The sequence below is a fragment of the Somniosus microcephalus genome, chromosome 5 (assembly GCF_052327205.1).
Source record: "Somniosus microcephalus isolate GS21.2 chromosome 5, FLI_Smic_1.0, whole genome shotgun sequence".
Classification (NCBI taxonomy): domain Eukaryota; kingdom Metazoa; phylum Chordata; class Chondrichthyes; order Squaliformes; family Somniosidae; genus Somniosus; species Somniosus microcephalus.
The window spans coordinates 124,646,565-124,659,266 of record NC_140991.1 but is presented as its reverse complement, the minus strand read 5'-3'; the positions used below and the strand labels follow the sequence as shown (position 1 = coordinate 124,659,266).

The 12,702-nt window shown below is 43.3% G+C and overlaps 1 protein-coding gene across 1 annotated transcript in view; it reads left to right on the top strand.

Annotated features, from left to right (window-relative positions):
• LOC147117295 (band 4.1-like protein 4B) overlaps window positions 1-12,702 on the top strand; it is a 165,474-nt gene that overhangs the window by 138,981 nt on the left and 13,791 nt on the right. Inside the window, exons 9-12 of the mRNA XM_085989358.1 lie at window positions 8,938-9,058; window positions 11,985-12,072; window positions 12,182-12,270; window positions 12,372-12,441. Coding sequence (XP_085845484.1) covers window positions 8,938-9,058; window positions 11,985-12,072; window positions 12,182-12,270; window positions 12,372-12,441 — 368 coding nt within the window. The remainder of the gene's footprint in view (window positions 1-8,937; window positions 9,059-11,984; window positions 12,073-12,181; window positions 12,271-12,371; window positions 12,442-12,702) is intronic.

Sequence of the window (12,702 nt, the reverse complement as noted above, 5' to 3'; positions counted from 1 at the left end):
ATCTGCCTTCCTGTTTTTACCACCAAAGTGGATAACCTCGCATTTATCCACATTATACTGCATCTGCCATGCATCTGCCCAATCACCTGTCCAAATCACACTGGAGTTTCTCAGCATCCTCCTCACAGCACACACACCCACCCAGCTTTGTGTCGTCTGCAAACTGAAATGAGCTTCCTACCGCACATCCGCATCATAACAAAGACCGCCTACTTCCACCTCCATAACATTGCCAATCTCCGCCCTTGCCTCAACTCATCCGCTGCTGAAACCCTCATCTATGCCTTTGTTACCTGTAGACAACGCATTGCTGGCCTCCCACGTTCTACCCTATGTAAACTTGAGGTCATCCAAAACTCGGCTGCCCGTGTCCTAACTAGCACCAAGTCCCGGTCACCCGTCACCCGTGCTCGCTGACCTACATTGGCTCCCGGTTAAGCAATGCCTCAATTTCAAAATTCTCATCCTTGTTTTCAAATCCCTCCATGACCTCGCCCCTCCATATCTCTGTAACCTCCTCCAGCCCCAGAACCCTCGAGATATCTGCACTCCTCTAATTCTGGCCTCTTGAGCATCCCTGATTATAATCGCTCAACCTTTGGTGGCCATGCCTTCTGTTACCTAGGCTCTAAGCTCTGGAATTCCCTCACTAAACCCCTCCGCCTCTCCACCTTTCTTTCCTCTTTTAAGACGCTCCTTAAAACCTACCTCTTCGACCAAGCTTTTGGTCACCTGCTCTAATTTATCCTTATGTGGCTCGGTGTCAAATTTTTGTCTTGTAATACTCCTGTGAAGTACCTTGGGACGTTTTACTATGTTAAAGGTGATATATAAATGCAAATTGTTTTTGTTGTTGAACCCTGGAATCAGAGTGAACAGCTCCATTCCTGACCTTTAAGATAGAGGGGATGTTCATTGTTGAAGCAGCTGAAGATGGTTGGGCTGAGGATGCTTCCCTGAGGAATCCCCAGTGATTGGCTCAAACAGGCTCAAGCATCTTCCTGTGTGGCAGGTGTGCCTTTGGTCACTGGAGGGTTTTCCACTTGACCCCCATTGACCTCAGTTTTGGTAGGGCTTGCTGGTGCCAGACTCTGTAAAATGCTGCCTTGGTGTCGAGGGTACTACAGCTCGGAAGCTGTCAGGGCTCATAGCCTTTGTTGTGTCCTGTACTTGCAGCTGCTTCTTACTGTCCTGTGAGGTGAGCCAAATTGGTTAGGCACTGGTATTTATGATGGCACAAACCTCGGGAGGAGGCAGCATAGGATTGTCCACTGGCATTTTTGGCTGAAAATGCTTGCAAACACTTCAGCCTCTTTTCTTGGATTAACACACTGGACTCTGCCATAGTTGAGGAGGGAGATCATTGTAAAGCTTTATCCTTCCAGTATTTGCCTAATGTCGCCTTGTGTGGCTTGGTGTCAAATTCTATTTGATAACGCTCCTGTGAAGCACCTTGCGATGTTTTACTACGTGAAAGGTGCTATATAAATGCAAGTTGTTGTTGAATAAAGGATGTGCCAGGCCATGAGGTTAAAGATTGTGACAGTGTACATTGCTGCTGCTGATGATGATGGCATGCAGAAATTATGGATGCCCAGTTTTTGCCCAAATGTCCTGGATAGTCATTGTCAAGCTGTAGGCTCGTCTCCACAGAAAGACAGCCCACATAAAATCTGAGACTAAATTTAAGAGCATGCATTTATTGTAAATCTGGACCAAAATCCCCCAAAAAATAGTCCAAAAGAAATATGGCTTGCAGCTTGCTTTAATCACTAGGATGGTTTGAGAGCAATGGAATGCCTCTAGAATTGAATTGAAGAATGTTTCTCTTTTGTTTCCCAATGGCGCTAAGCTTGCGTGTTTGAAATAGTAGTGTTACTCTGGTAATTGATTGATTGGTGCTTCTTAGCTAGAAGTGTTAAAGTTCTGGATATCTGGTTACAGAAATAAGTAACCAGATATCCAGAACTTTAACACTTATAAGTGTTAAATAAGAAATAAGTACACAGCCCAAAGCCACTTTTCAGTGATCCTTGTAATGTAGCACTGTAGCCTGCAAGAGTTGTTTTTGTTATTTAAATGGGAAAGCTGCAGTGTGCTCCATGAATACCTCTTATATATTAAAATTGCTAAGTGAGTTACAACATTCCATTTCAATATGCATTTTTTCTCAAATCACCACCAACATTGTTACCAGCCCCTTACCTAAAGAAGCATCTTCTGCACAATGCTCCATCTCCAGTTCCTAATGTCTCGGCCGCCCGGTCAATATGCCATCCATGTTGCTGGCCTTAGCTGACTACTTGGCTGTCCCCATGCCTGATCACTCATGTAGCCAACCAGGCTTCTCTCACTCCTTTTAGTGCCACTCCCCACTGAAGTCACCCCCGCTCTCTCTCATCACTGAGTAGAATTTCCATTCCTGCCCTCCTCCACTGCCCCCTGAAGGAAATTGTCCTTAATCTATCCTCACAGAGCCTCAAAGGGCCCCCAGTAAGCATACAAACATTCTCCACTACCTCCTTCTCTTCTCCCCACTTCTCCCTCTCCTCCCTGATTCTCAGCCCCCCGTCTCTCTCACAGCCCCCGCCCACCCCCCCAGTATATTTTTTAAATCTTGAATTGATCACGCTTTTCCTGTCCTAAAACCTTCCTGTTGTTATGATTTTGTGTAACACTTTCAAGTCTACATTTATGATTTTAACATGTATTGTCAACATTTATAATAATTTTCCTATGTAAGCAGTAGCCTGTCACGTTGTAGTTCAAGGGCTCTGGTCAATAGGTGCCACTGATGCACCTCTTCTTTGCCTCCCAGCTGCTTACCTCCTGCTGACCACATCTCAAAATTTCCTTCCTATTGCAGCCTCTGTCTCTTTCTTATGCTTTGCAAGTTCAGTAAGTTTAAACTTAAAAGTTTGCAACCACATGATCAGTGGTGTACATTTAAGGAGTTATTTTACAACTTCCAAAAAATATATATTCCACTGAGAAGAAAAGGGTGTAAAAGAAAAGACAGCCATCCGTGGCTAAGTAAAGAAATTAAGGATAGTATTCGACTAAAAACAAGGGCATATAAGGTAGCCAAATCTAGTGGGAGGATAGAGGATTGGGAAAACTTTAAAAGACAGCAAAAAGTAACAAAAAGATTGATTAAGAAAGGGAAGATAGATTATGAAAGTAAATTAGCAAAAAATATAAAAACAGATAGTAAGAGTTTTTATAGTTATATAAAAAGAAAAAGGGTGGCTAAAGTAAATGTTGGTCCCTTAGAGGATGAGACCGGGAAATTAATGGTGGGAAATATGGAGATGGCAAAAACACTGAATGAATATTTTGTATCAGTCTTTACAGTAGAAGACACTAAGAATATCCCAACACTGGACAAACAGGAGGCTATGGGGGGGAGGAGCTAAACACGATCAAAATCACTAAGGAAGTGGTACTCGGTAAAATAATGGGACTCAAGGCAGATAAATCACCTGGACCTGATGGCTTACATCCTAGAGTCTTGAGGGAAGTGGCGGTAGGGATTGTGGATGCATTGGTAATAATTTTCCAAAACTCCCTGGAATCTGCAAAGGTCCCGGCAGACTGGAAAACTGCTAATGTAACGCCCTTATTTAAAAAGGGCAGTAGACAGAAGGCTGGAAACTATAGACCGGTTAGCCTAACATCTGTGGTAGGTAAAATATTGGTGTCCATTATTAAGGAGACAGTAACAGGACATTTGGAGAATCATAACTAAATAGGACAAAGTCAGCATGGTTTTATGAAGGGGAAGTCATGTTTGACAAATTTGCTGGAGTTCTTTGAGGAAGTAACATATAGGGTGGATAAAGGGGAACCAGTGGACGTAGTGTATTTAGACTTCCAAAAGGCATTTGACAAGGTGCCACACAAAAGATTATTGCTTAAGATAAAAAATCACGGGATTGGAGGTAATATTCTGGCATGGATAGAGGATTGGCTATCTAACAGAAAGCAGAGAGTTGGGATAAATGGTTCATTCTCGGACTGGCAATCAGTAACTAGTGGTGTTCCACAGGGGTCAGTGCTGGGTCCCCAACTTTTTACAATCTATATTAATGATTTGGAGGAGGGGACCGAGTGTAACATATCAAAGTTTGCAGATGATACTAAGATGGGAGGGAAAGTAGTGAGTGAGGAGGAGATAAAAAACCTGCAAGGGGACATAGACAGGCTAAGTAAGTGGGCAGAGATTTGGCAGATGGAATACAATACTGGAAAGTGTGAGGTTATGCACTTTGGCAGGAAAAATCGTAGAGCAAGTTATTATCTTAATGGCAAGAAACTGGAAAGTACTGAAGTACAAAGGGATCTGGGGGTCCTGGTGCACGAAACTCAAAAGATTAGTATGCAGGTGCAGCAAGTGATTAAGAAGGCCAATGGAATGTTGGCTTTCATTGCTAGGGGGATAGAATATAAAAATAGGGAGGTATTGCTTCAGTTGTACAAGGTATTGGTGAGACAGCACCTGGAATACTGCATACAGTTTTGGTGTCCATACTTAAGAAAAGACATACTTGCTATCGAGTCAGTACAAAGAAGGCTCACTCGGTTAATCCCGGGGATGAGGGGATGGACATATGAGGAGAGGTTGAGTAGATTGGGACTCTACTCATTGGAGTTCAGAAGAATGAGAGGCGATCTTATTGAAACATATAAGATTGTGAAGGGGTTGGATCTGGTGGATGTGGGGAGGATGTTCCCGATGATGGGTGAAACTAGAACTAGGGGGCATAGTCTTAGAATAAGGGGCTGCTCTTTCAAAACTGAGATGAGGAGGAACTACTTCACTCAGAGGGTGGTAGGTCCATGGAATATGCTGCCCCAAAAAGCTGTAGAAGCTACATCATTACATAAATTTAAAACAGAAATAGACAGTTTCCTAGAAGTAAAGGGAATAAAGGGTTATGGGGAACGGGCAGGAATTTGGACATGAGTCTAGGTTCGGATCGGTCATGGCCCTGTGGGTAGCGGAGCGGGCCCAGGGGCCGTGTAGCCTGATCCTGCTCCTATTTCGTGTGTCTAATTCTGTTAGATTCAGGAGATGGTTCAGTGATAGTAGATTGGCGGTTAGGATCAGATCAGCCATGATCTTATTGAATGGCGGAGCAGGCTCGAGGGGCCGATTGGCCTACTCCTGCTCCTATTTCTTATGTTCTTTGCATTTATGTATCTTTTATTTTCATGGCTTCCTCAGGTTTTTGCCTTCAGCCTTGGGTCAGACCAAAATTTAAAATGAAATGTTGATGGCACAGCTCCTGCTGTGCCTTTTCTCCTAAAACCATCCATACTGCTTTCCCGTCTCTGGGTCTGCCCAGAATTATTTTTTTTTAATGGTGGCCCCACTCTTAAAACTGGCCTTGGGAATGTAGTGATCGTCTTTCTTTGTTTCCTGATGAGGCATTCCGATCTAGCCTCGTTCCTGTTTGTACCTCAACATCTCAGTTATGAACTGCTCTCTCTTTGCAGATGCCCTGGGCTCAGCCGGCCTATAGCTTCCACTATTACACCACTGGTTCAGTTCTGCTCTACTACTACCGTTAACTGTTCCCCGGCTTCCTACTTTCGTGGCTTATCTTTTGCTGGAACTGACTTTTTCTATTTTTTTGTCCAGCCTGCTCCTTTTTTTTCCTGTCTCTGCCTTCAGCTCAGATTGTCCTGCATCCCAACAACCCTTCCAATTTATTTTTGCACTCCTTCCTATTGCCTACCTTTAGGGCCCAAGGTTCACTCATCCCTGTGATTTTCATTCTCCCCATTTCCCTAGCTACTCCCGAGGCCTCCTGTTACCATAGCCTGCTCTGCAATTGCTCCTGGCCTACCACCTCATAAACATAATTTCCTGGGAGGCAGAGAAAGGCAGATAGCTGAGAGGAGGCGATACAGGGAAAGGTTGGAGACAGATTAGGGGCACACATTGACTGAAGACATATGTGCAAGGGCTGTGGAGAGAAAGAGACATGGGAAGAGGCAAATATTGGGTCAAAGAAAGAGACATCAGGGAGAGTGAGACTGCAATATCACAGAAATGGGAGACTTCAGAGGACAGGAGGAGAACTCATGAGAGAAAAAGTGAAAAGCACGATCTGCTGTATTGTGTAATATAAACAGCGAAGACTATGGGAAATTATGCAAACAACATACGAAAGAAAGAAGACTTGCATTTATAAAGCGCCTTCCACGACCACCGGATGTCTCAAAGCACTTTACAGCCAATGAAGTATTTTTTGAAGTGTAATCACTGTTGTAATATGAACATGAGGATATTCTGGTAAACCTACACTATGAAGGAGAAGCAGTATGGGAGGCAATGGGTACAACATCTACAACCAAGCAAAAGGATTGACTTGAGGGGGAGATGATGTGAAATGAACCATGGAGCACTACAGCCTACCTTTTCTCTGGACCTTGCACTAAAAAATCAGCCCTCCAAATACAACGACTCCCTTTCTCCACTTTGCCATGCCACAAACCATCAACCATCTCCTAACTGAAAAGAAACAAGAACAAAAAGAGAAGGAGAAAAGGAAATGGGCAGAGTCACAAATACAGCATACACAACTAAGAGATACTTAGGGGGAAAAATTCGGTATCGCCCCATTTGGGGCGCTGTTGTCGGCCGTGCGCAAAGTTCAGTGCCTGGCGCTAATTATCGCCTCCGACAGCAAACTTGGCTTTTATCGCCCCTGGAGGTGATTGGAGCGCTAAATCAGGTGCTTCACACCTGTCTTAAGGCGCAAATGCCGAGGAGTGAGGCGCTACCTCAGAGTGCTGACGAAGCAAGGAAGGGCAAATCCAAATAAGCCTGCAAAGTGCTGCTCAGTACTCAAAACTCCTTCACACAGCATTGAATCTCTCCAGAAGTCTCTCTCTCTCTCTCTGACTGCGTGGTGCAAAAATGTCACCGACAAAAAAAGGCAGGAAGCTGTCGCCTTTAAATAGTGCTCCCCTAGTCCCTTTCTGACAGCATAACGCTCCCCTCAACCTGTCGTTGCTAGCGGCAGGCGGTAAGGCAGGGGGCACCACTCAATATCCGGTCCGGGACGCTAACAGGGCGTTGTGCACTCGAATGACGTCACAATCTGCCGGCGCAGGAGATCGTGGCGGAAGTGTTTAGCGCCGCCGCAAAATGTCTAGTTAATTTCGCGAGCGGCACAAACATCACTGCGCCTGGTCTCTAGTTGCTTTGCGCCCCAATTGGCGCCCTCTTAAGGCGCTAACGGGAGGCGCAAACAACTGAATTTTTTCCCCTTATTGTCCGACTTAATGTGAGCATTGCCATGGGAGATCCACTAGTCTAGCAAAAGAAACTTGCTGCAAACACAAGTTCTTTTACCATTCCATGGGAGTAGCATTCTGCCTTGAAAGAGGGGAAGGAAATCAGATAATAAGAGCTTTAGCTTATCTCCTACTGAGTAGTTAAAAATACAGAAAATAATCTTAATAACTTTCATCTGGGCTCATTACTGACCTGGCAACATCTCCTAAATCCAGAGATAGACGCTTAAAGTGATCCTACTTTTGACTCATGCCTCATCAATCCAGCAATATCTACAATAAAAAAAAGGCCAGCAACCATTAAATTAACCTTGTTCTGTACCTTTTGAATTATGAGTAAAAAAGGAAAATATATTTTTTTAAGAGGCTATGGGGGGAAAATTCAGTTGGTAGCGCCACCCATTAGCGCCTTAAGAGGGCGCTAAGTGGGGCGCATACCAAATAGCGCCCGGGCGCGGCGATATCTGCACCTCTCGCGAAATTGACCGGACATTTTGCGGCGGCGCTAAACACTACCGCCACGATCTCCTGCGCCGGCAGATCGTGACGTCAGTCGAGTGCGTAGCGCCCCGGACTGGAAATTGAGTGGCGCCCCCTGCCTTAGCACCTGCCGCTAGCAACGACAGGTGCAGTCGGGAAGGGACTGGGGGAGCGCTATTTAAAGGTGACCACTTCCTGCCTTTTTTTGCTGGTGACATTTTTGCACCACGCATTCAGAGAGAGAGAGAGACTTCTGGAGAGATTCTACACTGTGTGAAGGAGTTTTGGGTACTGAGCAGCACTTTGCAGGTTCATTTTGATTTGCCCTGCCTTGTATCTATTTAGAAGAGACTGTGGGGGCTGCACTCTGAGCTCTTTCCCTTGGTCTCTCCATTGTTCTTTCCAGCAGATTTGATGTACAGGTCTCTCCAGGCCGAGACTCAAGGCTGCAATGAACAGGATGTAGATGGAGACCAAGATAAACCCTCCCCTTTAAGATAAAAACAGAAAATGCTGGAGAAACTCAGCAGGTCAAGCAGCATCTGTGAAGAGAGAAACAGAGTTAACGTTTCAGGTCGATGACCATTCACCAGAACTCCCCTTTAAGAATTGGCAGGTGCCAGTGTGTCTGTGTTCCATTGCTGACTGACATCACATGAGCTTCGCCAGCGCTGTGAGTTAGTGCCTCGCTCCTTGGACTTTGCGCCTTAAGACAGATGTCAAGCGCCTGATTTAGCGTTCCAATCACCTCCAGGGGCGGGGTGATAAAAGCCAAGTTTGCAGTCGGGGGCGATAATTAGCGCCAGGCGCTAATCTTTGCGCCCGGCCGATAATTGCGCCCCAAATGGGGCGATACCGAATTTCTCCCCCTATTTCTCTTGCTTAGACATCAATGTAGTGTTTAGTCTGGAACAGCAGGACTTATGACTGTGATCATTTTAGTCAGGTGTGCAGTCTGAATTTTTCCACTTAAAAATTGATGTGTAATAAATAAGATCTTGCTTTGTGATCAGTAAAGTCTGTTCTATATTGTGATGTCTCATCAACATTAGAATTTTGTTCAATTGCATTCTGTAGCAGAAATGGCATAGATTTAATTTATGTTTTCAGTGACTGTAAATAATGAATAAAATGTTTATTTTTCTTTAGCGGAGCTTGGGGACTGTGAGCCTCTTGAACATTCTTCGGAGCTGGTGTCAGAATTCAGGTTTAATCCCAATCAGACTGAGGATATGGAGATAGATATTTTTACACGGTGGAAGGACTGCAGGTAAACACTTGAAGGAACTAAATTGAGCTTTTAGGAGACTTACTTCCATATCTCAGAATGCCTATATTTTTATACCTTCACAATAGCCTGCAGGCAACAAAACGTAACACTTTTAATAGGTGGGAGTACAACAGTTGCATTGCCTTTAATACCATGTGCTTGATTTTTGTAACATCCCTTAATGGCACCTTACCAGAAGCCTTTTGAAAATCCATACATATGACATCCACCACATTCCCTTTACCTATACACTAATATCCTAAAAAAAAAAAAATGAATTTAATTAGTCAAATATGACTTGCTCTTTACAAATCCACGCTGATTGTGTGATTAAAAGAAAGACTTGCATTTATATTGAGCCTTTCATGACCACAGGATGATCCAAAGCACTTTACAGCCAGTGAAGTACTTTTGAAGCGTAGTCCCTGTTATAATGTAGGAAACACGACGGCAAATTTGTGCATAACAAGGTCCCATAAATGTGATGATCACCAGATAATCTGATTTTGTGATGCTGGTTGAGGGATAATTATTGACCAGTACTCCCCTGCACGTCATCAGAATAATGCCATTGAATCTTTTACACCCACCTAAGAGGGAAGACTTAGTTTAATGTCTCATCCGAAAGATAGCACCTCTAACAGTGCAGCGCTCCCTTAGTACTGCACTGGAGTACATGCCTTTATCAGTATTCACTAATTTCATCCTGTATTATGTCTCTAGAAGTTCACCCATAACCAAGGTCTGCAATTTCCTGGCTTATCCCTTTTCCCCTTTCTTGAACTGCCACCCTCAGTCTCCTTGGCAGAATTCCCATTTCAAAATACTTTTGTTTAAATGGTTAGTTCCAATTCTGTTTGCTACCTACTTCCTTCAGTGTGAACAAGATCAATATACAGTGGTTCAGCCATTGACTGGGAGATAAAAGTCTTTTGTCTTTGAGGGAATGCAATTTGAGGAATGATGATGAATGTAGAGTGGAATCATCAATAAAAGTGTAGATATAGTTGGATGATATTGGAAGAAGGTTATATATAAGAGCACATAACAGATTCAGAGAGTGAACAGAACCCAGGGGAACTCATGAGTTAATGGAGAGACTTTGAGGATGAGCCAACTACAGAGCAATTTGTGAAAACTGCGTAATGATGAACATATGGTGGGAGGCCATAAGATAGTTTGTTTAGAAGTGCATGGCGCTAAGCTCATTAAAAGGCTTTGGAGATATCCACGGCAATGACAGATGATTCACCAAAGTGTTCAGTAGTTTCAGAGGTAAGTTACATAGGCAGCAAGATAACAAACAGAATGGCCATGCTGAAAACTATGCTGATTGTCATGGATTAGGGCAGAACTTTGAAGATGATGGATAATTTGTGAGCAGCAATTTCCATAACTTTAGAAAGTGCCAATGTGGGAGCAGTCAGACAGTGGTTTGCAGGATAAGAGAGGGTTAATTTTCTTGTATGCAGGATGAACATGAGCAAATTTCCAAGGATGAGGAAAGGTGGGATGGGAGAAAATGAGACTAAAGCGATTCTATAGGACAGGAATAATTCAGACTCTTGCATCTTGAAAGCAATTGGAGAAATCCCATCGATATCGGGAATCTTAAGGTTAGAGAATAAAGGTTCCAGTGCAGATTGAAATGGGACATGAAACCTTGCATGCAACCTTGAATATTGCAGTGTTATAATATTGAATACAATGGTTCTAGTAACTGGATAAACATTTTGCCGTTGGTTCAACCAAACCTATACCTAATTTACAGGATTAAGATTGTACAACTACAATCATAGTATTGTAGTCCAGCAATTCCACACGATGAGTCTCTTCTATGACCTGTATGCCTCTTAGAACTTAAGCTTACTAATGTTAATATTTTACAGGCTAAAGTGCTCTTTATAAAGTTGGAAGTGCACAAAATTATAGTCTTGCTGTAATTGATGGAAATTGGACAGGTTGGGTGATTGGGCAGGTGCATGGCAGATGCAGTATAATGTGGATAAATGCGAGGTTATCCACTTTGGTGGCAAAAACAGGAAGGCAGATTATTATCTGAACGGCAATAGATTGGGAGAAGGGGAAGTGCAACAAGACCTGGGTGTCCTTGTGCACCAGTCACTGAAGGTAAGCATGCAGGTGCAGCAGGCGGTTAAGAAAGCAAATGGTATGTTGGCCTTCGTAGCGAGAGGATTCGAGTACAGGAACAAGGATGTCTTGCTGCAGTTGTACAGGGCCTTGGTGAGACCACACATTGAGTATTGTGTGCAGTTTTGGTCGCCTTATCTGAGGAAGGATGTTCTTGCTTTGGAGGGAGTGCAGCGAAGATTCACCAGACTGATACCTGGGATGGCAGGAATGACGTATGAGGAGAGATTGGGTCGATTGGGCTTATACTCGCTGGAGTTTAGAAGAATGAGAGGGGATCTCATTGAAACTTATAAAATTCTAACAGGATTAGACAGAGTAGATGCAGGAAGGATGTTCCCGATGGCGGGGGAGTCCAGAACCAGGGGTCACAGTCTAAAGATAAGGGGTAAGCCATTTAGGACAGAGATGAGGAGGAATTTCTTCACCCAGAGAGTGGTGAACCTGTGGAATTCTCTACCACGGAAGGCAGTTGAGGCCAATTCATGAAATATATTCCAGAAGGAGTTAGATATATTTCTTAAGGCTAATGGGATCTCTATGGAGCAAATAGGGCAGTTTACTGTTGGATAGGGTACCGAGGGTCTACTGAAAAGTGATGGAAGATAACAAATTTTGGCTAACATTTTATGTAGCGGCTTATGAGGAATTTGTAAGATTCAGAAAAAAATGGTGCTTAAAGTTCACCTACATTTGTTGTGGCATGGACGATGCTAGTTCATGGTATTGAAATTGAAGTGGCATTGTTCCTGATTTCATTTCCTCATTTTCATAGGGGGAAAAGCCCAGCACAGGCAGAATTATGTTATTTGAACAAAGCCAAATGGCTAGAAATGTATGGAGTGGACATGCACACTGTCAAGGTAAGATGAGTAGGAGTCTTTTTAAAAAAAAAAAAATTATATACATATATATCTATTTGTGGATTGTCTTATCCATAACTTTTTTTCTGTAATGTTTTGTCTTTCCTAGGGAAGAGATGGTTATGAATATTCTCTTGGATTGACACCAACAGGCATATTGGTCTTTGAAGGATCAAACAAAATAGGCCTGTTCTTTTGGTAAAGGAATCTGTTTTTTCATCATATTTTCCTATTTGAGAACAACATGCTAATGAAACTGTTTAGATTCCCTGTAAACACTTTTTCTTTATATCGTGCAGGCCCAAAATTACCCAATTGGATTTCAAAAAGAACAAACTAACTCTTGTTGTTGTGGAGGATGATGAACAGGTGAGCAACACAATCTCCTGGAGTTTAAGACATATGCAGGATGTCTGGGTGGGGCAATGCATTAGAAGATGGCCTTGTCACTTCCTGCACCTGACTTTGTTGAATCCAGTCCAGATTGACTTTTTTTTCAGATAATGTACAACAGTCCTAATGGGGACAACTTTGGATGACTTAAATTAATTTTTTAGTGGCCAGAGGCTACCACACAAAGTTGCTCTTTCAGTTAGAAGTAACTTGCATTCAGTTTTTTTAAATGGGTCT